Here is a 25,507-nt window from a genome sequence, read left to right as displayed (position 1 = left end):
TCTTGAATATTGTGAACAGAGGGCCTGATTCTGACCCGCTCGCGAGCGTTGTACACTCGCAAGCGGGTCGATGGTGCCGAAGTGCGCATGCTCCGTCGTGCGCATGCGCGAGACCCGGCGAGCGACGGGGAATCCGTCGCTCGGGGTCTCACACCAAAGGGGGCGTGCTGTCAATGGTGAGTGACAGCACGCCCCCTTTGGTGGGTGTGCCGGGGGCGTGGCTGCCAGATGGAGGCGTTCCCATGGGAACGCCTACCGTCTTGGTCCGGCCCCACTGACATCACTAGTGATGTCAGTGGGAGTGATTTTGGCTCTGATGGAGCAAAAATCACTCCAGGGCTTGCGGCAGCGAGACCCTACCGCAGGGTCTCGTCGCAAGCCCGATGGTCGCTATGGTCTTGACCATCGCGACCATCATCATGGACGCTCGCTATAGCTGTGGGTGGTAACCCACAGCTATGCGAGCGTCCAAGAGGCCGCTCCATTTTTAGGTAGGAGGGCCCTGATTCAGAGCGAGCGTTCTGGTCAGAGCGTCCGGCTCTGAATCAGGCCCAGAGAGCACTGTTTCCAGTTTGATCGATTACCAGATAACTTCCTGGCCTGTCACCAGTTGCATAATGTGAGTGTACCTAGCAAATGTTCATTCCATTCCCGCTGTGTGGATAACCAAGTAATCCTAGAAGATTTCAGGCCGTCCCCAACATATGCCAGCTCTAACGATCTACAGGAAGCCTCCAGCTCCATTTCCCTGCGTCTGTAAAAGGACTTTAATTCCGCCATCCGCTTAATCAGGGTGCCCCGTAAAAATGTTTTGAATGCATCCCAGATCACCCGATCCTGAGCAGAGTCCTTATTCCGTAACAAAGTATTCCTCCCATGCCGCTTCCTACTCAGAGCCCGCACCCATTTACGTCAGCCAGAATGGGTTAAGTTTCTGAAATGGCTGACCATGCTGACAAACCAGATCCCCTGGTTTCATATCGTACTGACTGTACTCTAGGCAAAAGTCTTGAGTGAGTAGGACTAGGTCAATCCGGGAGAATGATTGCTGTGAATTTGCTAAATTATCATGTTCAGGCCCAACCCAGACAGACACGCAAACTGGCTGCCACCCAGCTGAGTACCAGTGTGGGATGGACCCTGTCTGTCCAGAGTAGGGTCTAGTACATGGTTAAAATCCCTGAAGCAGTAGATAGCCCCGGGGATAAATGCGAGTAAGGAGGAGGTATATACACTGCTAATAACAAAATGAGCATGGAGTTTATCCTGCATTGTAAGAATACGTATATCTCCCCAGGGATCACTCTGTACCAATTCCAATGTAAAAGGGACAGATTTACAAATAAGAAAGGAAACCCTTCTAGATGCAGAAGTATAAAGGTGCCCATCCACTAGACGATTAAGTTGAGCGTTTGAACGATAACGATCGCTCCTTCGTTTATAAATCATTTGCAAAAATGTCTATAATGACCAGCGATGATTTGACATCTATCAATGTGCAAACATGCTGGACAACTTAACGATAACGTCAGGTTGAGCATGTTTGCAGATGATTGATGAGCCTGCACTGAACGACTGCTCGCTCAGTGCAGGCTCATCACAGACTGACGACTGCACGATTGCAATGTCGTAATCGTGCAGTCATTTTCATGTCTGCTAGTGGATGGGCACTATGTCATGCCCATCCCACCCACAGTCTTTTTAGGCAATGCACCCTACCAGACAATATATGAGCCATATTTTCAGAGTTGTCTAAGGACCAGAGGGCCTGATTCAGACCCGGTCGCAAGCGCTGAGCGCTCGCAACTGGGTCGATGGTGGCCCACAGCGCATGCGCAAGACGGAGCCGGCTCCGGCGTGCGCATGCGCGAGACCCGGCTAGCGACGGGCGATCCGTCGCTCCAGGTCTCGCACCAAAGGGGGCGAGCTGTCGATGTTGAGTGACAGCTCGCCCCGTTTGGTAGGCGGGCCGGGGGGGTGGCTGCCCAAACGGAGGCGTTCCCATGATAACGCCTACCGTTTGGGGGCGGCCCCACTGACATCACTAATGTGAGGAGAACCTCACAACAGGCGCTCAGGTGTGCACGGTTTCCACAGCAGCTGTAATAAATGAGTGTAGTTGCACTCAAAGGGAAAAATACAAATAGATAGAGATACAGCGCTAATTGTAATAGATCTGTTAATAGTTATAATTAACCAGATGAAGTGTGATTAATATGAAAAAATCACTTTTAATTTTTAAATGACTAGAATAAAAATTAAATAAATAAACATTTTATAAAACTGCGTTCATATAAAAACATGCAGGCCAATCTGTGGTACAACTACCCCTGTATATATGAGATACTATTATTGGATATAATGTCAGTAACTTGGAGCTCTGAGGCTCTTTTCAGGAACAAATGTGGCAAAGTACTTTAACTTCCCAATATGGACTAGTCTCCACCAACTCACGATACATAGGGATCCAGGTATTTCCAAGACATCATTGTGCCAGTAAAATGTCCCTTGGAGTGGTGAAACAGAAGAATATCCAGAGGGTTTCTTTGGGAACAGCTGTAGAGTCCGTCCGGCGCTTGATAATTGCCCAGATAAGAGACTTGTATAGTCCACAAAGTATATTCCAAAGTGCTGACTGACAGCAGAAAGATGGAATCCAAAATGTATCTTCTTATGAAGTGGGGTGTTGAATCTTCTGACGCGTTTCGCTGGGTAACCCCCAGCTTTATCAAAGCGCTTGACTTTATCATTAATTCCCCCCACAATATATACATAGAAAGGCACAGCGTTACCATGATCTAAACTGGAAGATCCACACAAAAAACCTACAAACAATGGTAGAAAAGAGAATAAAAAAGAAAAAACAAGAACAGCATAAGGTCAATGGCATGTGCAGATACAGAAAAGACTGAGAGCACGGACACTGTAAATAGGGCAAAAAATACAACTATGGACAGTAGAAGGAACATAGCAAATCGATCATTTGCCAAAGGCCTCATGAGCCGGCCTGCGAGGGTCCAACAACAGCGCAACGTCCCTGGGAGTAGAAGAAATGTAGCCTCTCCATCAGCAACAACGTGTAGCCTGGAAGGGAACAGCATAGCGTAAGGGAGACTAAGCTCCTGTAACCTTCTCTTAACCGGGAAGAACTGGGCCCTCTCCTTCTGGACTTCTAAGGAAATATCCGGAAATACCAAAATCCGAGAACCATTACGACCCAGAGGACCTTTGGCACGAACCAAACGTAGCACCGCATCTCGAAGTTGATAATGCAGAAACCTGGCAATGAAGATATGGGGCGGTGGCCCTGGGAACAATGCCCTAGTAGGGACACGATGGGCCCGCTCCACAGCAAAATGATGAAAAGGCCTCTCTGCCATACGCCTCCAGAAGCCACTTGTCTAGAAAGACCTCAGGGCAGGCACCTTCCTCCTTTTCTGGCAAACTCAGAAATCTTACATTGTTGCGCCGAAGACGCCCTTCCATATCAGATCGTTTTCTGTGCGCGGCAGCCATCTGGGAGTCCAGCGTATTCACCCGTACTTTCAGAGGGGACACGGTGTCTTCTAACATAGAAGTGCGCATTAACTTTCCACCTCACCCACACGTTCACGGACACATTGATGATCATGGTGAAGGGTAGATAAGTCAGATTGTACCTCACTGCTGCTACAGCATCCAGTACACGTTGTAAGGGATTCCCCTGACTCTGAAATGGCGGATGGGGGTGCAGGGGGTGTCTCAGACCCTTCAGCATCATCAGGCGGAGGCTGCAAAGTTCATTTCTAGAAAATCTTTCTGGTTTGGCAGCTGCAGCGGCAGGGTGGTGGGTTTTACCCATACTGATAAGTGACCAGAAGCTGGGAACACTGCAGCAGACTGTAGGGGGATACCGGCAGCTAAAGCTATCCAAATCCTTCCTCACAAAATGGCAGCCGTCAGCACAGCAGGGACAGGGCTGTCTTAATGGTGCACTGGGCCTGATTCAGAGCCGCTCGCAAAAAGCGAGCGCTTGCTCTGAATCAGGGCGTGTGTTTTTTGTTTTTTTGTTTCAGCCTCTTGGCCGCTCGCATTGCTGTGGGTTACCACCCACAGCTTATGCGAGCGGCCATGATGATCGATGGTCAAGACCATCGCGACCATCGGGCTTGTGGTGAGACCCTTGAGGTAGGGTCTCGTTGCCGCAAGCCCCAGTGGACTTCCTGCACTATTAGAGCAGGAAGTCCACCTACTGACATCACTAGTGATGTCAGTAGGGCCGCCCACAAAAGGCAGGCGATCCTGCAGGAACGCCTCCGTTTGCTCAGCTACCCCCCTTCCCCGCCTTCCAAACAGGGCAGCTCCGGGGCTCGCGCACGCCGCGCGTGCGCACTGGGCCACCATCGACCCGCTTGCGAGCGGGTCTGAATCAGGCCCACTGTACGGAGAGGCTCCAGATGGATGCAAAGGCACAGCCGCAGCTCACCGCACACGGAAGCCACCGGCATCCCACGTGACCGGCTGTTGTTGCAGACCTTGCCGAGATGTAACACTGCCAGGAAGCCAGCCGGAGCTCAGAACAGCCCGATGACCGCGCCCCCGCAGCCCCTGCACCTTTTGGCATCGGGTAAGGTAAAGCTTCGTCCCGGGGTGGTCACACAGGATAAGGTGCAGGGTGTTGATACAGGAGAGCACACAGACGAGCGAGCTACTCATGCTTGCCTCCAGGAGGGTCTCAGCCAGGTCGGCATAGTAGGGGGGCATGGCCGGGGATATTGCACAAAAAAACACCAAGATTAGCGGCATTGTGAAGCAGGGGGCGGGGCCATGATGACGCAGTTCAGCGCAAAACGCGTCATCGCGATTTGTGTGGAAGGTGCATGCGCAGGCTCCTGGACACCGGAGAGGTGCGCTAACCAGCGGGTAATCATGCATCCCTGAATCAGGCCCTCTGTACGCATGTTTAATGCCAGTTCTTGCTGTATTTCCACATTTGGAAAGCAAAATAAAGTTATTAAAAATAATTAAAGTACAAAATGTTTTGTTTTCAAATATATGTTAAAGGATTATAAAATGTTATTTTATGGTGATGACACATTTATAGTATACAAACTACTGTATAGGCCTGATTCATTAACGATCGCTATTGTGATTACAGCTCTGTGATCACACACAGGTCTGCTGCAAAAATATGCTAATGAGTGCTATCGCAATGCCGTCGCACCACCAGTACATCTGTAATACCTTGCACACCTCCATAAACATCGGTAACATCGGCCCCTCGCGCAGAATTACAGCAGCCCTGACCTTACTAATTGCTAACCTCGGTGCACGCAGTAAGTACTCACGCTGCGTATGCAATCGCACTGGCTAATTTATGCACACCCATGCATCGGCGTTCAAACGGACAGACGCGCTTGCGTTTTGCCGATCACCCCCCCTCCCCCCGTCACCACCCCAAAACGCTCACTGCCTATCAGTCACACCGCGATGGCCCTACATGATTTGCTTGATCTCAGTGTGATCGCAGTGGTGTCTTCGCTCATGCGCACTGCGATGCATGCGTAGTACGCAACAATCGGCCGTCTGCGTACGCTATAGCAATAGCGATCCTGGCTGAATCACGCCCAATGTTCTGCCTGATCCTTGTTATGTTGTGTGTAATAATAGATATTTGTTACTTTATATTGATTGTTTTTGTGTTTAATTCTTTGAAGATGTGTATTCAAAATCTGTCCCTGAGGAGACCCCCCGACTGATTTCCCTGCAGAATGCTGACGGCTCCTGGAACGTGAGCCCCGAATTATCCACAATCCTGGGAATATCTGAGAAAGACATAATAGACAAGAACCCAGAAAAGGTATTATTATCACATTACTGATCATGTCCCACGTCTGGACAGTGATGGGGATCTTACACAGAATTAGTTTCCATTACTTGTGTCTTGTTGTTTTTGAGAAGTGCATAAGTGCTGTAAGCGTGTCAGATAATCACTCTATACATCCCAACGTAACAACGAAAACATTCCGAATACAGAGACTGTGCAGAGCTCAGAGATAGGTGAGATCTGAGGCCAGGAACTCCTGATTTCAAAATCACATAATCAGAGCCGGCCCTAGGCATAGACATTATAAGCAAATGCCTAGGGGAGAGTGGAATGCCCTAGGGGCATTCCAGGGCTCTGCCGCTGCCCCCACCTACTGCGCTGTCAACCCCGGCGCTGCTACCCTCCCTCTCTCCCACCGTGCTGCCTCGATTGGAGTTCTCCGATTGGGCAGCGCAGCAGATGGCTGGATATGTAAGAGCGTGAAGGTGACTTCATGATGTCACATCACGCTCTGATGGCAGGCGCGAAGAGGAGCCTGGGGGCTTTGCGCGTCCCTCCCTTGTTTGTTTTACTGTCCACTCCTCATCGGCTCCTGCCTCCTGCCCAAAAATACAGAGCGACGGAGGTTTTTTACTGAAAGGTAGGAATATTTTTGGGTGGGATTTTGTAAGTGATGCAGGGATTGGAGGGGGGGTTCGTTGATAGCTGTGCAGGTAGTAGTGAATGGGGTTGTTAGTGGTGCAGAGGGTAATGGAGGGATGTATGTTAGTGATGCTGGGAGTAGTGGAGGGATGTATGTTAGTGATGCTGGGAGTAGTGGAGGGATGTATATTAGTGATGCTGGGAGTAGTGGAGGGATGTATGTTAGTGATGCTGGGAGTAGTGGAGGGATGTATGTTAGTGATGCTGGGAGTAGTGGGGGTTAGTTAGTGATGCTGGGAGTAGTGGGGGGTTGGTTAGTGATGCTGGGAGTAGTGGGGGGTTGGTTAGTGATGCTGGGAGTAGTGGGGGGGTGGTTAGTGATGCTGGGAGTAGTGGAGGGATGTATGTTAGTGATGCTGGGAGTAGTGGGGGGATGGTTAGTGATGCTGGGAGTAGTGGGGGGGGGGTTAGTGATGCTGGGAGTAGTGGGGGGGTTGGTTAGTGATGCTGGGAGTAGTGGGGGGGTTGGTTAGTTAAGCTGGGAGTAGTGGGGGGGGTTGGCTAGTGATGCTGGGAGTAGTGGGGGGGGTGGTTAGTGATGCTGGGAGTAGTGGGGGGTTGGATAGTGATGCTGGGAGTAGTGGGGGGGTGGTTAGTGATGCTGGGAGTAGTGGGGGGTGGTTAGTGATGCTGGGAGTAGTGGGGGGTTGGTTAGTGATGTTGGGAGTAGTGGGGGGTTGGTTAGTGATGCTGGGAGTAGTGGGGGGTTGGTTAGTGATGCTGGGAGTAGTGGGGGGTTGGTTAATGATGCTGGGAGTAGTGGGGGGTTGGTTAGTGATGCTGGGAGTAGTGGGGGGCTGGTTTGTGATGCTGGGAGTAGTGGGGGGGTTGTTAGTGATGCTGGGAGTAGTGGGGGGGGGCTGATTAGTGATGCTGGGAGTAGTGGGTGGTTGGTTAGTGATGCTGGGAGTAGTGGGGGGTTGGTTAGTGATGCTGGGAGTAGTGGGGAGGTGGTTAGTGATGCTGGGAGTAGTGGGGAGGTGGTTAGTGATACTGGGAGTAGTGGGGGGTTGGTTAGTGATGCTGGGAGTAGTGGGGGGTTGGTTAGTGATGCTGGGAGTAGTGGGGAGGTGGTTAGTGATGCTGGGAGTAGTGGGGAGGTGGTTAGTGATACTGGGAGAAGTGGGGGGTTGGTTAGTGATGCTGGGAGTAGTGGGGGGTTATTTAGTGATGCTGGGAGTAGTGGGGGCTTGGTTAGTGGTGCTGGGAGTAGTGGGGGGTTAGTTAGTGATGCTGGGAGTAGTGGGGGGTTGGTTAGTGATCCTGGGAGTAGTGAGGGGGTTTCAGTGACGCTGGGAGTAGTGGGGGGATTTGTTAGTGATGCGGCAGCTCCTGATTGGTTCACGGACAGCGTCAGATTTGAAATGGCTGGGCGATGCCGCTGTCTCTGCATGGATGTCTGCCAGGCAGGGCACCAAATACACAGGAGATGAATCTCCTCTCATCATGTCATCTCTTATCATGTGTCTGAGGCTGCTATGGGGACACAGTGGGGAGGTAAGAGGCTGCAGGGGGCTTTACTGTTAACATAATGTTATAATGGGCATTACTATGTGGCATAATGTGTAAGGGGCATTAATATTGGGTGGCATAATTTGTACTGCAAATTTTGTAGAGGGTATTACTGTGTGGCATCACTTGTAAAGGGCATTACTGTGTGTGGCATAATATGTATAAGGGGCATTACTGTGTGGCATAATGTGCTATAAAGAGCGCTACTACTGCATAGCATAATGTGATATAAGGGGCACTAATATTGTGTGACATAATTTGTATAAGGGGTACTAGGATTATGCACCCCCCCCATCCTGGGGAAGGTTAGGGTTAGGCTAGGGGAAGGGGGGTTAGGCACTAGGGGGGAGGATAGGTTTAGGGTGCAGGGAGGGGGTGTCAGGTTTAGGCATCTCTAGGGGGAGTTTAGGGTCAGGCACCCCCAAGGGAGAGTTAGGGTTAGGGGGGGGCGGGTTAGGAATAGGGAACATACTTACCTTTGTCGGGATCTCTTCCATCACAGCCGCTGGCATTTCAATCTCATTCTGCATATATATATATATATATATATATTATATATACATACACTGTATATATAATATATATATATACATACACTGTATATATAATGTAAAAACATATATGTGTGTGTATGTATGTGTATATATATATGTAGAAACATTGATATATATATATATATATATATATATACCTATACCTATACAAATACACACACAACTCCAAATAAGACAAGGCACTCCCAGGCTCTTATTTAAATATGCATACGATTAAAGTGTACATAATTGTCAACGTTTCAGGGCCCTCTGCCCTTTCGTCAGGACACACTTTGGAGTTGTGTTTATTTTTACACTGGCACCAAGGCCAGGTGATCTATAATGACTGAGTGCCGGCAGTCTTGGAAATGTGTATGTGTATATACAAATATATATATATATATACAAATATATATATTATATAGATATATATATATTTATTAATTATTGTGAGGGATTTAACAATGGTGAGTGCTGAGTTTTCTGTTTTCGTTTATTTAAGCAATGTGGTCACAAGCCACTTGCACCCCAGTCCTGGGAATGGCGAGTGCAGCGAGTGAGCTCTCAGCTGGGAGAGGGGGCACTGGGGGCAGAGGGGTGATGCTGGAGCCTGGATATGACTAGACTGACTGAGAGGGGCTGCCCGTGACTGGGGTGCTGACTGTGCTGGCAACTTGATGCTGGGTGCATAGATAGGTTAGCCTGGCCAGGGGTGCTGGATGACTGAGGGGAGTTGTGCTGGGAAAAGGGTGGGTGCATAATTAATGAGGGTGCTGTGCAGTGCTGACTGTGCTGGGAAAGGGGTGAATAATAAGGCCAGGGGTGCTGTGCTGATTGAGTGGTGCTGACTGTGCGCTGGGTAAGGGGTCCTGTGCTGGGAAAGGGTGCTGTGCTCAGTGATGGGTGCTATGATATTTTTCTATGCTGGGTGAGGGCATGCTTGCCGACATTTAGCTCCCTCCTTCCGGGAGGGAGCTGTCGGGCTTACAGGGCTGGGGGTGTGACGCGGCCAAAGGGGGCGGAGCCCGGCACATGACGCGGCATTGGGGGCGTGACAGCACGATCGCGTCATCGTGGCTCCGCCCCCTCTTCACAATGCCGTGATTAATGGCATTGTGCAGCCGGGGGCGGAGCCATGATGACGCGATTCAGCGCGAATCGCGTTACCGCCCCCCTGCTGCCGGGGTTTGTACTTAAAAGCGCGGGGGGGTGCGTGCACATCTCCGGGGGCCGGGAGGATTGCCTGTCTTCCCGGGAGGTCGGGAGCGGCACCCGATTTTCGGGAGGCTCCCGACCAATTCGGGAGGGTAGGCAAGTATAGAGGTGAGCTGTGGTGGGTTCTGTGCTGTGATTTGTGCTGGGTGAGGGTGCTGTGCTGGGGAGGGTGCTGTGCTGGGAGAGGGGTCCTGTGATCTGTGCTGGGTGATGGGTGCTGTGCTGGGTGAGGGTGCTGTGCTGGGAGAGGGGTCCTGTGATCTGTGATGGGTGCTGTGCTGGGAGAGGGGTCCTGTGATCTGTGCTGGGTGATGGGTGCTATGCTGTGCTGGGAGAGGGGTCCTGTGATGGGTGCTATGCTGTGCTGGGAGAGGGGTCCTGTGATGGGTGCTATGCTGTGCTGGGAGAGGGGTCCTGTGATCTGTGATGGGTGCTGTGATGGGTGCTATGCTGTGCTGGGAGAGGGGTCCTGTGATCTGTGCTGGGTGATGGGTGCTGTGATGGGTGCTATGCTGTGCTGGGAGAGGGGTAAGGGTTGCTGTGCAGTGAGGGGAGAGGGGTGATGTGAGGAGAACCTGACACAGAGAGAGGAACATCAGGAACCTTTGGTGGAGTGCCATGCAGGAGACAGGAGAAGAATACAGCTGTAGAAATAAGATTAGTGTTTTATTATAAATGTTTTACACAAGATAGAAGATGCTGGGCTGGGGCTGGAGAGATGTAAGGGGGGGAATGAGGCTGCATGGGATAGGAGCACAGCACAATGGGGGAAGGGGAGCACAGCAAGACCACACCCCCAGCTATTAGGCCACACCCCTTTTCTGGATCCCACATGGGGTGGGGGCATCAGCAAAAATCTTGCCTAGGGCACTAAATTGGCTAGGGCCTGCTCTGCTGGGACCTCTGCAGCTGCTGACTCACTAAAGCACACATAGAAAACGGTATAGAGTGTAACCTGCGAGCAGGGCCCTCTTACCTCTATGTCTGTCTGTTATTACCCACTTTTGTTCTATTACTGTTGTTTCCAATTGTAAAGTGCAAAGGAATAAACCTTTATAAATAAATAAATACCTGCACATTGCTAACCACCCCCATTACCTCCGCCAAACACATGACTCCCTGTCACTTTGCGAATAAGTACTCTCTGCGACCGCTGTTGCTAATCCGTCGCTGCTCATGCATATTTGACGCTTGCACAGTAGAAAGTTTAAAATGTATTTGGAATAATAAGTAGTATGCACCTACAGTGTAGTAACATTAGCAGTGTTCAGTAATGCAGATTGTTGGGAAGAGGCGTCTTAGTGGCTACGTCTGTGTGGTCCTATGGAGGTGAGGAATCGGCCTCCTCATGTTCTCCTCACCCCTAACTAGTGTGCGGCTTTTATGGAAGCCCCAGTGACCAGAAGTGGCTCCCAGGGTTCACAGTGGTTTCTGATACTTACCCTACGCATTTTATAATTATGACTTCCTCAGGGGAGAGCTCCCTCTGATCAATCCCGTCTTCAGGCCCAGCTGCACATGTTATATTAAGTCAGTGTTTCCCAAACTGATGCTTCAGGGGGCACTAACAGCGCATGTTTTCCCAATGTTGTAGCTGGTGCACAGGTGTATTAATTACAGGCCAATGTATTTTATAAGATCCACAGGTGGTGCTGATTATTACAGTTTTGTCACTGAGGAGATCTGTAAAACATGCGCTGTTAGTGCTCCCTGAGGAATCAGTTTGTGAAAGACTGTTATTTAGATATAGCGCCATGTCGTTGTCTTCTTATAAATATTTTGTAAGATGAAAGTATGTGAGCAGGAGGGCGCGCGCTCCCCATATAATGGGTCATTTGTTTCCTGCCCATGGTCAGAGTAGAAACCTCATTGGAACATAACAGAGTGAGATCAGCAGGGGCTCTGATGCCGCTATACCCAGATATGTAACATTCCCCTTCCTGTGTCTTCTCCTGCTCTGCAGAACGTGGACCCAGCAGTCTGGGCGACCATCCTGGCTGTGATCTGGCTTCATGTCACCTGTCTGGAGCAGCGGGATGAGTGGGAGTTACTGGAGGGGAAGGCCGTCTCCTGGATTAAGTCCAGGGCAGGTAAATACTGAAGGAAGCAGAGACGTATATTACATTGAAGAAGAACCACCGATATTTTCATGTGGAATGTTCACTTAAATATAGTCTAATCTATTTTATGAAAATTATATTTAGATTTATTTGGTTTAGCTTTTGCTGCATTTTCTTCTAGAGTGACTGCATCAACCATGGTACGAGGTTATCGTGTCTAATATAACGGTGTAGAGTACAGTAAATAGCGCTAGTCCTGCCCAGGGAGATGGAGATCCTAGCCGTAAGGTGGGTTATAGTATATAGCAGCTAGTAATACACCCCCCTATATGCCGGAGCACAAGAGAGTGCTTCACCCAGTGGCTAGATTGAATTGAGAGATAATCACAGGCTGAGAATTGTCCTCTTCTGGTTGACATGTCGGCTGATGGTTATTATTCCACATAGCAGATGAGTCCGGCTTACACACTGCAAAACTGGGCTAATTACACAGTATAGCTCCACGCAGCTTCCTCGCTGTCTCTTCCACATCTGTGTCACCCCTGTCTGTCTGCCCCCTCCCTTTTAGAATGTAAGCTCTCATGAGCAGGTCCCTCTTCCCTTATGTGCTTCTCCTTCCCTTACTCATACGATTGTCATCTCCTAACGCCCCACTATGGCACCTAACACCTGGCTGCTGACTCCCTGCTGCTTATCTGAGTGTTATAGTCGCTATTGCAGCAATGTGTATAATCCATGTCCTCGTCCTGCATTGTATTGTGTTGTACGTCGCTGGTTTCTTGTTCGCCCATTTGTTTATGTACTCTGTAAGGCGCTGCGGAAACCTTGTGACACCATAAAAATAAAGGATGATAATAATTGTTATAATAATATAGACGGCAATATTGCTGCACAAGTGAGCACTTTAATTACTGCCAGAAGCCGTCAACCAACCACAGATCAACACAATCATCCTGTTGACGTTACCAGCGCTATTGCAGGATGTAGTGCGGGCATTGGGCTGATTCACAGTTGTACATAAACCCGATGGTTTGTGCACAACTCCAATGTTTTCGGATCGGCGCAGGATCTGTACTGCGCATGTGCTGATCTCTGTCTGCGACGATGGTCGTAGTGACCTAAGTTGCAACATGACTGACATACTGTGCCCATACACCAGACCAACTTACATCCAGCCATCCTACTAGTCGGTCGAATGAACATCTGGTAAGGTATGGAAGCCAATGACAATCAGCAATTTGCTCCCAAACTCTGGACAACAGACAAAAACTGTTGTTTAAACAAATTGTTGAAATCAAACATTCAACCAACTTGTCTGAACGATCATTTTTGTTTGTTTTCCGGTGTTTAGGAGCAAATTGCTGATTATTATTGGCTTTCATACATTACCAGATGTTCATTCCAACCAGCCAACTAGTTGGATGTAAGTTGGTCTGGTGTACGGGCAGCTTAAGCTTTGTCCTACCCACATGGCCAATGGCTGCCCCATGGTGATCCCATGCTGCATCTTTGGACGAAGTACTGACCTTGACATTATTACAGTACTACTACAGAGGGGCAACACACCCCATCTTGTAAAACAGTCACCGTCATCGCCCCCACCCCCAAGTGGCAGCGGGTACAGAGAGCGTTCTCGCAGACACTGATCAAAATGTGCACTGTACAGACTTCGCACATGTTGCGTTCAACTCTGAATCAGGCCCACTGTCATTTACACTCGTAGTCAGGATCCTGGCGGTCAGGATACTGGCTCCCGGGAGTCATCCCTTCACCGGCTCCCGGCAGTCATCCCTTCACCGGCTCCCGGCAGTCATCCCTTCACCGGCTCCCGGCAGTCATCCCTTCACCGGCTCCCGGCAGTCATCCCTTCACCGGCTCCCGGCAGTCATCCCTTCACCGGCTCCCGCCAGTCATCCCCCTCACCGGCTCCCGCCAGTCATCCCCCTCACCGGCTCCCGCCAGTCATCCCCCTCACCGGCTCCCGCCAGTCATCCCCCTCACCGGCTCCCGCCAGTCATCCCCTCACCGGCTCCCGCCAGTCATCCCCTCACCGGCTCCCGCCAGTCATCCCCTCACCGGCTCCCGCCAGTCATCCCCTCACAGGCTCCCTCCCGACAGTCATCCCCTCACAGGCTCCCGGTAGTCATCCCATCCCCGGCTCCCGGCAGTCATCCCATCCCCGGCTCCCGAATCACGACTGTTAGAATCCCGGCAATGAGTATTATGGTTAGGGGTTAGGTTTGGGGTTAGGCACTAGGAGGAGGGTTAGGGTTAGGCTGCGGGAGGGGTGGGTTAGGGGGAGGGTTAGGCAGTGGGAGAGGTGGTTTTTGATTATGGGGAGAGTTAGCTTTAGTCTGCGGGAGGGGTGGGTTAGGGTTAAGAGGAGGGTTAGGCTGAGAGAGGGATGGGTTAGGGGGAGGCAGAGGGTTAGAGTTAGGCTGCGTAAAGGGTGGGTTAGGGGTAGGGTTAGGCTGCGTAAAGGGTGAGTTAGGAGGAGGGTTAGGCAGCGGAAGGGGTGGGTTAGGCTGCAGGAGGGGAGGGGTGGGTTAGGCTGCAGGAGGGGAGGGGTGGGTTAGGGGGATGATTAAAAAAACTCAACATCATGTGTCTGGGTTTTGACTGTGAAGATTATGACTGCCGGGATATTGTACTTAATTCGGCAGGAACATCTTGGTATTACACTGCTATCTACATAAATGTGCATACCTACCCTGTTTTCTTGGGAAACTCATGCACATTAGTGCAGCTGGATGTACTGTATTCAGAAACCGAAAATGGTGCAGGGTGTAAAAGAATAGTCATCACATCAGAAGCCCCTCCCAACCACTATAATTTCACGCCTTTCATGAAATAAAACATTTTAGTTATTCTTCTAAAATACTCATCGTTTTTATTTCTAGTGGAACTTTAGTGTCAGGGTCCTTTGTGGATCCTTTAATGGTTTAATTAATTTTTTTTAACTGCATTGTTTTTGAGTTTACCTAGAACGTTACAGCTCAGCTCTTGTGTAAGGTATTTCCAAGTCTCATTAACATCCAAACATGAGCATCCGGCTATTATTAGTTACAGTCACTGTGTAATATCCTCACAGGCTCCTCCCTGGGCAAGTACATCCAGGTCGGGAACGAGTTGCTGAAATCCTCTGTGGATCAGAAGGTGTTTGGCCTATGAGAGGAGGCGCTGCGTAGAGGAAACAAGATGGCGGAAGGCTTTTCCTCCTGACCCCGGGGATTCTCCTGCAGATCAGGATGTTGCTGCTCTTTTCTTAGATTCAATTTGCAGATAAATATGTATTTGTGCCTTCTTACGCTGTTTCTCTGTATGACCAAAACCAAAGTCACATGTGCTCAGTTATTAGTGAGGGAGAGAGGAATATTATATACGTGCACTGTATAACCCAGTAATGTGCTATGATGCTTAGTGCAGCCTAGTACCAACGTCTATCTGCACATTACAGGGTGGATCTTGTGTATAACAGACTCGCCCAGATCACTTTCCCTCTATCTCCAGATCCAGACCCATCAATGTGGTGTTGTTCTAGTAAGACACCAAGATAGACAACCTATTGCTCTCCCAGTATGCTGGGACATGTAGTTCTACAATGGCTGCAGAGCACTACGTTGGCTACCTCTGCTCTAGAGGGTATAATACTATACAAGCCTTGTAGGCTTACACACCACTTATTATTGTGCCTTATATAATCAGAAAGGGTCTCGTCTGTCTGATCATCTTATACCCTCACAGCCCTCTCTGTATGTTACCCATTATCTGTACTATCTTATCAATCGTTATCATTACTATTAAAGAATCTCCAGCTGCCATCCGTCTGTGTGAGGTTCTCTCTGTGCTGTGTGTACGCCTGGAATAGGTGATGTCTCAGCAATACTCGTATTATTTATATAGTGATACTATGCTGTGTCCATCAGAAGAGCTAGAACCTTCATAGTCATATATTTTTATCAGTACTTAAATAGGAGTCAACTCCGTGTTCAGAATCAGCAGTGGAGGCTCCGTTCCTCGCCCATCCGGAAACTGAGGCGTCGTCCATTGTGGAAGCAGAAGCCTCATACATTGGAGTACGGGACGTTCTCTCCCAAATACATTGAGGTTCAATTGCTTCATAAGATAATTAATGGGGTTAACAACTAGTGAAAAGCATCCAAGGAGTGCAATAGATATCAATGACATAACATATATGAGTCATTTATTACATCATGCATCATACAATACATTGCAATAGTTTGAATATATATAAAATTCAGACATTTAAAAAATATATATAAACATACTTGCAAGCAACTTATGAGCTTAGACATTGCCCTCATGCTGCAATTCAGCTGGAGGGGAAAAAAAGGGGCTTAATTGTTGCACAATAGAAAATTGAAGTATTAGTGGATAATGGAGTCCCTATAATAGTCTTTTGCTTGTTTATCACAAGGTTCAAGATGAAAAACTGGAATAATTCTGGATTAATCCTGGTATTAGAGAGAGAGTTTTTGGATTTATAGCTATTGATGTTGGTTAGGGAATGGGATTGTTCAGCCACCGGTTCAAATTCTGACTGTGGAAGCCCGACACCGGCTGGTAATTATCCTAACCCTCCCCGACCCTAACCCTAACCCTCCCTTGGTGGTGCCTAACCCCAAGTCCCCCCGGGGATGCTTAAACCTAACCTCCCCTTCCAGCATCCTAAATCTAACCCTCTTGGGGATGCCTAAGCCCCCCTTTCCCTAGCCTACCCCTCCCTGTGGGTGCCTAAACCTAAGCCTCCCCCTCTCCTGGCTAACTCCTAAGACGCCCCAGACTTACTTCGTTTAGGATGGCGCCTGTATTTCGATGTCTATCTTAAGTCTCGTGTTGGGCTTGAACTGTCGGCATTTAGAACACTGGCATCTCGCCCGCAGCAAAGCAACATTAACTAATGCTGGGTACACACTGGCAGATACATTGGCTGATCAATCGATCGGCCAATATACCTGGTGCCCGTCGGACCATGTTCCTGCCGCATTCAGGGCCTGATTCAGAGATGGACGCTAATGTGAGTGCAGCTGCGATTTCACACAGTCTGCAGCTGGGAAATTCTGCTAATAGTTCCAAAGCTTCCCCGAGCACAGGGGCCCCCACCGCTGCCTTCTCATCATGCGTCTGACGTCACGCACCAGCGCAAACATCGATGCACGTCGACCAACCATGCAGCCCTTGTGGCAGGTCTGACCTGTACCAAATACAACATCTCTTCAGACACACAGAGCGCTCTCATGCTACGCAGGAATCGACAATGACTAATTTATCCACACCCACGGAACAGCATGTAAGCGATCAGACACGTCTGCGTTATTCAAACTACCCCCGTTCCCACCCCTAAACGCTGACTACCTGTCACTCTGCAGGTGAATCCTCTGTGCAGACGGAATCGCTGCACGTGCGCAGTATGGAATTTGCGTGTGTGCATTAGCTGAAAATTGCTCAGTCTGATATATATCAGCATTGTGTACATCTCTGAATCAGGCGCTCAGGCCTCACCACCTACCTGACCTCATCTTCTAGGCCAGCAAGGTCACACACACACACACACACACACACAGGCCTCTGCTGTACCCAGGCCTATAGATCTCATGGCCCCTGTGCCATACTCACCCTTACTCTGCCTAGGCCTCCTCACCATGACTCTGGCTCTTACTCTTATCAAGGTCTCCACACCAGGATCTCTGTCAGACCCAGCACCATCCAGACCTCACCTTTCCCCATTATGTATATTGTCACTTATTACCCCCTTCTTTCAGGATGTAGTCCCTCACGGGCCTCTGCCTTACGACCCATGTTTGTCCACTCTCTGTCTTCCTAAGTGTCCTTGTCATGTCTTATTCTGGATTGGTTCTGTATGCGTTTGCTAAGGCTGCATCCTTTCATCATATTCTACATAGCTGTTACTGTATGTGCATGTCTGCCATGCCCACCTTTCCTGTCCTAGGCCCACCACCTCTGGCTGCCATGCCCACCTTTCATGTCCTAGATCCAACTCCTCTGTCTGCCATGCCCACCTTTCATGTCCTAGATCCAACTCCTCTGTCTGCCATGCCCACCTTCCATGTCCTAGATCCAACTCCTCTGTCTGCCATGCCTACCTTCCATGTCCTAGATCCAACTCCTCTGTCTGCCATGCCTGTCTTCCATGTCCTAGTCCCAACTCCTCTGGCTGCCATGCCCACCTTTCATGTCCTAGGCCCAACTCCTCTGGCTGCCATGCCCACCTTTCATGTCCTAGATCCAACTCCTCTGTCTGCCATGCCCACCTTCCATGTCCTAGATCCAACTCCTCTGTCTGCCATGCCTGTCTTCCATGTCCTAGATCCAACTCCTCTGTCTGCCATGCCTGTCTTCTATGTATTAGGGCCATCTCCTCTGTCTGCCAGTCCTGTCTTCTATGTCTTAGGCCCAACTCCTCTGTCTGCCATGCCTGTCTTCTATATCCTAGGCCCACTTCCTCTGTCTGCCATGCCTGTCTTCTATGTCCTAGGCCCACTTCCTCTGTCTGCCATGCCTGTCTTCCATGTCCTAGGCCCACTTCCTCTGTCTGCCATGCCTGTCTTCCATGTATTAGGCCCAACTCCTCTGTCTGCCATGCCTGTCTTCTATGTCCTAGGCCCAACTCCTCTGTCTGCCATGCCTGTCTTCTATGTCCTAGGCCCAATGCCTCTGTCTGCCATGCCTGTCTTCTATGTCTTAGGCCCAACTCCTCTGGCTGCCATGCCTGTCTTCTATGTCCTAGGCCCAACTCCTCTGTCTGCCATACCTGTCTTCTATGTCTTAGGCCCACCTCCTGTCTGCCATGCCCACCTTCCATGTCCTAGATCCAACTCCTCTGTCTGCCATGCCTGTCTTCCATGTCCTAGATCCAACTCCTCTGTCTGCCATGCCTGTCTTCTATGTATTAGGGCCATCTCCTCTGTCTGCCAGTCCTGTCTTCTATGTCTTAGGCCCAACTCCTCTGTCTGCCATGCCTGTCTTCTATATCCTAGGCCCACTTCCTCTGTCTGCCATGCCTGTCTTCTATGTCTTAGGCCCAACTCCTCTGTCTGCCATGCCTGTCTTCTATGTCCTAGGCCCACTTCCTCTGTCTGCCATGCCTGTCTGCCATGTCCTAGGCCCAACCCCTGTCTGCCATGCCTGTCTTCTATGTATTAGGCCCAACTCCTCTGTCTGCCATGCCTGTCTTCTATGTCCTAGGCCCAACTCCTCTGTCTGCCATGCCTGTCTTCTATGTCTTAGGCCCAACTCCTCTGGCTGCCATGCCTGTCTTCTATGTCCTAGGCCCAACTCCTCTGTCTGCCATACCTGTCTTCTATGTCTTAGGCCCACCTCCTGTCTGCCATGCCTGTCTTCTATGTCCTAGGCCCAACTCCTCTGTCTGCCATGCCTGTCTTCTATGTCCTAGGCCCAACGCCTCTGTCTGCCATGCCTGTCTTCTATGTCTTAGGCCCAACTCCTCTGGCTGCCATGCCGGTCTTCTATGTCTTAGGCCCAACTCCTCTGTCTGCCATGCCTGTCTTCTATGTCCTAGGCCCACTTCCTCTGTCTGCCATGCCTGTCTTCCATGTCCTAGGCCCAACTCCTGTCTGCCATGCCTGTCTTCTATGTATTAGGCCCAACTCCTCTGTCTGCCATGCCTGTCTTCTATGTCCTAGGCCCAACGCCTCTGTCTGCCATGCCTGTCTTCTATGTCCTAGGCCCATCTCCTCTGTCTGCCATGCCTGTCTTCTATGTCCTAGGCCCATCTCCTCTGTCTGCCATGCCTGTCTTCTATGTATTAGGCCCAACTCCTCTGTCTGCCATGCCTGTCTTCTATGTCCTAGGCCCAATGCCTCTGTCTGCCATGCCTGTCTTCTATGTCTTAGGCCCAACTCCTCTGGCTGCCATGCCTGTCTTCTATGTCCTAGGCCCAACTCCTCTGTCTGCCATACCTGTCTTCTATGTCTTAGGCCCACCTCCTGTCTGCCATGCCTGTCTTCTATATCCTAGGCCCAACTCCTCTGTCTGCCATGCCTGTCTTCTATGTCCTAGGCCCAACGCCTCTGTCTGCCATGCCTGTCTTCTATGTCTTAGGCCCAACTCCTCTGGCTGCCATGCCGGTCTTCTATGTCTTAGGCCCAACTCCTCTGTCTGCCATGCCTGTCTTCTATGTCCTAGGCCCACTTCCTCTGTCTGCCATGCCTGTCTTCCATGTCCTAGGCCCAACTCCTGTCTGCCATGCCTGTCTTCTATGTATTAGGCCCAACTCCTCTGTCTGCCATGCCTGTCTTCTATGTCCTAGGCCCAACGCCTCTGTCTGCCATGCCTGTCTTCTATGTCCTAGGCCCATCTCCTCTGTCTGCCATGCCTGTCTTCTATGTCCTAGGCCCATCTCCTCTGTCTGTCATGCCTGACTACTATGTCTTAGGCCAAACAGATAATAATCATCTTCTATGTCTGCTTTACCTACAGTACTTCATCCTATAGTGTGTGAAAAGATCTCCCTTCTAACAGGTGTATATACACAAACATGCTGGTCTGGATGAGCCATGTTTGTGTGATCACGCCTGTACTGCAGGGCCGAAAATCTGGCCAAACAACTCCACCTCCCAGCGCTCTGCTTGGCTGGTATGCGGAGTGACGGGGGCGTGCCATGAGGATGTGCCCCAAGACACTCTACACGACCCTGTGAGGCATCTCCATGCCCCATATTAGTGTCAGGGAACGCTAGGGCCAAATACCAGTCCCAGCCCATCCCTGGCTGCAAGGTTTGAAACATGCAAAATCTATGCAATGCTGTACAGACACATACTGAGCATGTTCAGCGCAAATTCATACAAGTTATGCTAAGCAACTGGCGTAGTACTCACTGTGCATCAGTGCCTATGTTTTTATTACACTGGTAGATTGGTGCATTTATATTTGTGTATAAATTGCATCACATAGCAGACAGACTGGAAGGGATTCTGTTCTTCTGTATAATGATGGCTCAGGCAGATTTATGGCGTCTAACAGACCCCACAGTCTTCACTAGGAAATGTTACAAGGTGGAATAATCTATGGTACTGGGAGCTCACAGGTCACAGTCCTCTATCTAACCAGTAATGTGACTAGCTAAGACACACCTCCCAACTTAGTCCTGTTTTTTTGGGACTGTCCCGCTGTTCCACCCGCGGGCTGCAGTGTCCCACTGTGGGGGGAAGTTGGGGGGAGCACATATCGCTGCAGAGCAGCAGGCAAGAAGAGGCAGAATAGATGATGTGCATGGCAGTTATTCACTAGTGTAGGGAGAGCCCCTATAGTGACACCAGCAGGGGGCGCAGTGAGGCTCAACCCCCATTTCATTGCAGCTCCGCCCCATTTACAGCCGTAGCCAAAAGTTTTGAGAATGACACAAGTATTGGTTATCACAAAGTTTGCTGCTTCAGTGTATTAGACCTATTTGTCAGATGTTACTATTGTATACTGAGGTAACATTACAGCATTACATAAGTGTCAGATGTTACTATGGTATACTGAGGTAACATTACAGCATTACATAAGTGTCAGATGTTACTATGGTATACTGAGGTAACATTCCAGCATGACATAAGTGTCAGATGTTACTATGGTATACTGAGGTAACATTCCAGCATGACATAAGTGTCAGATGTTACTATGGTATACTGAGGTAACATTACAGCATTACATAAGTGTCAGATGTTACTATGGTATACTGAGGTAACATTACATAAGTGTCAGATGTTACTATGGTATACTGAGGTAACATTACAGCATGACATAAGTGTCAGATGTTACTATGGTATACTGAGGTAACATTACAGCATCTCATAAGTGTCAGATGTTACTATGGTATACTGAGATAACATTGCAGCATCTCATAAGTGTCAGATGTTACTATGGTATACTGAGGTAACATTACAGCATGACATAAGTGTCAGATGTTACTATGGTATACTGAGGTAACATTCCAGCATGACATAAGTGTCAGATGTTACTATGGTATACTGAGGTAACATTACAGCATTACATAAGTGTCAGATGTTACTATGGTATACTGAGGTAACATTACAACATGACATAAGTGTCAGATGTTACTATGGTATACTGAGGTAACATTACAGCATGACATAAGTGTCAGATGTTACTATGGTATACTGAGGTAACATTACAGCATCTCATAAGTGTCAGATGTTACTATGGTATACTGAGATAACATTGCAGCATCTCATAAGTGTCAGATGTTACTATGGTATACTGAGGTAACATTACAGCATGACATAAGTGTCAGATGTTACTATGGTATACTGAGGTAACATTACAGCATGACATAAGTGTCAGATGTTACTATGGTATACTGAGGTAACATTACAGCATCTCATAAGTGTCAGATGTTACTATGGTATACTGAGGTAACATTACAGCATCTCATAAGTGTCAGATGTTACTATGGTATACTGAGGTAACATTACAGCATCTCATAAGTGTCAGATGTTACTATGATATACTGAGGTATAATTACAGCATTACATAAGTGTCAGATGTTATTATGGTATACTGAGGTAACATTACAGCATGACATAAGTGTCAGATGTTACTATGGTATACTGAGGTAACATTACAGCATCTCATAAGTGTCAGATGTTACTATGGTATACTGAGGTAACATTACAGCGTTTCATAAGTGTCAGAGGCTTTTATTGATAATTACATTAAGTTTATGCAAAGAGTTATTTTGTGCAGTGTTGACCCTTCTTTATCAAGACCCCTGCAATTCGCCCTGGCATGCTGTCATTCAACTTCTGGGCCACATACTGACTGATGGCCGCCCATTCTTGCCTAATCAATGCTTGGAGTTTGTTAGAATTTGTGGGTTTTGTTTGTCCACCCGCCTCTTGAGGATTGACCACAAGTTCTCAATGGGATTAAGGTCTGGGGAGTTTCCTGGCCATGGACCCAAAATTTCGATGTTTTGTTCCCCGAGCCACTTAGTTATCACTTTTGCCTTATGGCAAAGTGCTACATCATGCTGGAAAAGGCATTGTTCATCACCAAACTGTTCTTGGATGGTTGGGAGAAGTTGCTCTTGGAGGATGTTTTGGTTCCATTCTTTATTCATGGCTGTGTTCTTAGGCAAAACTGTGAGTGAACAGGCAGAGCTCAGGGTCACAGCAAGCGGGTACAGCGCACAGAGTACTGTAGCTAGGAGGAAATTCAGTAACACTGGAGCAGGGTACGGGACCTAATAATGTGACACTGAACGGTGAACGGAGTAAATATAAATAGGTTTCTTAATTTTTAATTTGGCACCAAAATGCCATCGGCGATCAGCTGAGCATCACTGTAAATTACCAGAGAGCCAAGGTCTAAATAGGGAGCGGATCCTGAAATTTGTCAACAAAAGGAACAGAAGTCTAATCCAAGAGGAAACCACTGTTACATATGACCGATCTGAGAGCCTGTTATAGGGTGTGACATAGGACGGGTCTGAGAGGCTGTTATAGGGGGTGACATAGGACGGGTCTGAGAGGCTGTTATAGGGGGTGACATCGGACGGGTCGGAGAGGCTGTTATAGGGAGTGACATAGGACGGGTCTGAGAGGCTGTTATAGGGGGTGAAATAGGACGGGTCTGAGAGGCTGTTATAGGGGGTGACACAGGGTGGGTCTGAGAGGCTGTTATATGGGGTGACATACGACGGGTCTGAGAGGCTGTTATAGGGGGTGACATAGGACGGGTCTGAGAGGCTGTTATAGGGGGTGACATAGGACGGGTCTGAGAGGCTGTTATAGGGGGTGACATAGGACGGGTCTGAGAGGCTGTTATAGGGGGTGACATAGGGTGGGTCTGAGAGGCTGTTATAGGGGGTGACATAGGGTGGGTCTGAGAGGCTGTTATAGGGGGTGACATCGGATGAGTCTGAGAGGCTGTTATAGGGGGTGACATAGGACGGGTCTGAGAGGCTGTTATAGGGGGTGACATAGGACGGGTCTGAGAGGCTGTTATAGGGGGTGACATAGGGTGGGTCTGAGAGGCTGTTATAGGGGGTGACATAGGACGGGTCTGAGAGGCTGTTATAGGGGGTGACATAGGGTGGGTCTGAGAGGCTGTTATAGGGGGTGACATAGGGTGGGTCTGAGAGGCTGTTATAGGGGGTGACATCGGATGAGTCTGAGAGGCAGTTATAGGGGGTGACATAGGACGGGTCTGAGAGGCTGTTATAGGGGGTGACATAGGGTGGGTCTGAGAGGCTGTTATAGGGGGTGACATAGGACGGGTCTGAGAGGCTGTTATAGGCGGTGACATAGGGTGGGTCTGAGAGGCTGTTATAGGGGGTGACATAGGGTGGGTCTGAGAGGCTGTTATAGGGGGTGACATAGGACGGGTCTGAGAGGCTGTTATAGGGGGTGACATAGGACGGGTCTGAGAGGCTGTTATAGGGGGTGACATAGGACGGGTCTGAGAGGCTGTTATAGGGGGTGACATAGGGTGGGTCTGAGAGGCTGTTATAGGGGGTGACATAGGACGGGTCTGAGAGGCTGTTATAGGGGGTGACATAGGGTGGGTCTGAGAGGCTGTTATAGGGGGTGACATAGGGTGGGTCTGAGAGGCTGTTATAGGGGGTGACATCGGATGAGTCTGAGAGGCTGTTATAGGGGGTGACATAGGACGGGTCTGAGAGGCTGTTATAGGGGGTGACATAGGGTGGGTCTGAGAGGCTGTTATAGGGGGTGACATAGGACGGGTCTGAGAGGCTGTTATAGGCGGTGACATAGGGTGGGTCTGAGAGGCTGTTATAGGGGGTGACATAGGGTGGGTCTGAGAGGCTGTTATAGGGGGTGACATAGGACGGGTCTGAGAGGCTGTTATAGGGGGTGACATAGGGTGGGTCTGAGAGGCTGTTATAGGGGGTGACATAGGGTGGGTCTGAGAGGCTGTTATAGGGGGTGACATCGGATGAGTCTGAGAGGCTGTTATAGGGGGTGACATAGGACGGGTCTGAGAGGCTGTTATAGGGGGTGACATAGGGTGGGTCTGAGAGGCTGTTATAGGGGGTGACATAGGACGGGTCTGAGAGGCTGTTATAGGCGGTGACATAGGGTGGGTCTGAGAGGCTGTTATAGGGGGTGACATAGGGTGGGTCTGAGAGGCTGTTATAGGGGGTGACATAGGACGGGTCTGAGAGGCTGTTATAGGGGGTGACATAGGACGGGTCTGAGAGGCTGTTATAGGGGGTGACATAGGACGGGTCTGAGAAGCTGTTATAGGAGGTGACATCGGACGGGTCTGAGAGGCTGTTATAGGGGGTGACATCGGACGGGTCTGAGAGGCTGTTATAGGGGGTGACATAGGGTGGGTCTAACAGATAGTGAAGTTGTCAGAAATCCAGACTCTGTTTTCTACAGTGATAGACGCAGGTGGTGAATTCTGAAAACAGTCGTTATTGTCAATAAAAGTCTTTTTGATAATTATCTACTGATTTGCTGCCCTTTAACCTTTCTGGCCTATTAATAAACCTGCTAAGTGGTTTGTCACCAGTCCATAGCTGTGAGCCGGGCAGGTGGTCAGTGAGTCACAGTGATAGGAAACGTACAGACTGTCATTACTGTCACTGCATTCTCTGCCAATGAGACGTTTCCCTCCCAGAACGCTGCTTATTGGAGCCTCAT

The 25,507-nt window shown here is 49.4% G+C and overlaps 1 protein-coding gene across 7 annotated transcripts in view; it reads left to right on the top strand.

The window, feature by feature from the left end:
• The window catches only part of LOC148474560 (von Willebrand factor A domain-containing protein 5A-like), a 259,425-nt gene extending 243,774 nt beyond the window's left edge, over window positions 1–15,651 (top strand). For 6 of the 7 annotated variants that reach the window (XM_088458408.1, XM_088458407.1, XM_088458406.1 and 3 more), the window contains 3 exons: window positions 5,697–5,839; window positions 11,732–11,858; window positions 14,920–15,651. In XM_088458408.1, coding sequence (XP_088314534.1) covers window positions 5,697–5,839; window positions 11,732–11,858; window positions 14,920–14,999 — 350 coding nt within the window. In that variant the 3' untranslated portion in view covers window positions 15,000–15,651. Of the gene's footprint in view, window positions 1–5,696; window positions 5,840–11,731; window positions 11,859–12,009; window positions 12,111–14,919 lie in introns of those variants that run through there. The other variant, XM_088458410.1, reaches the window with a different exon arrangement.
• The last annotated feature ends 9,856 nt before the right edge of the window (window positions 15,652–25,507 follow it).

Source organism: Taudactylus pleione, unplaced genomic scaffold (assembly GCF_031769625.1).
Source record: "Taudactylus pleione unplaced genomic scaffold, aTauple2 ptg000830l, whole genome shotgun sequence".
In the NCBI taxonomy this organism is placed as follows: domain Eukaryota; kingdom Metazoa; phylum Chordata; class Amphibia; order Anura; family Myobatrachidae; genus Taudactylus; species Taudactylus pleione.
The sequence above is the reverse complement of the archived record's forward strand: the minus strand, read 5'-3'. Positions and strand labels throughout refer to the sequence as shown.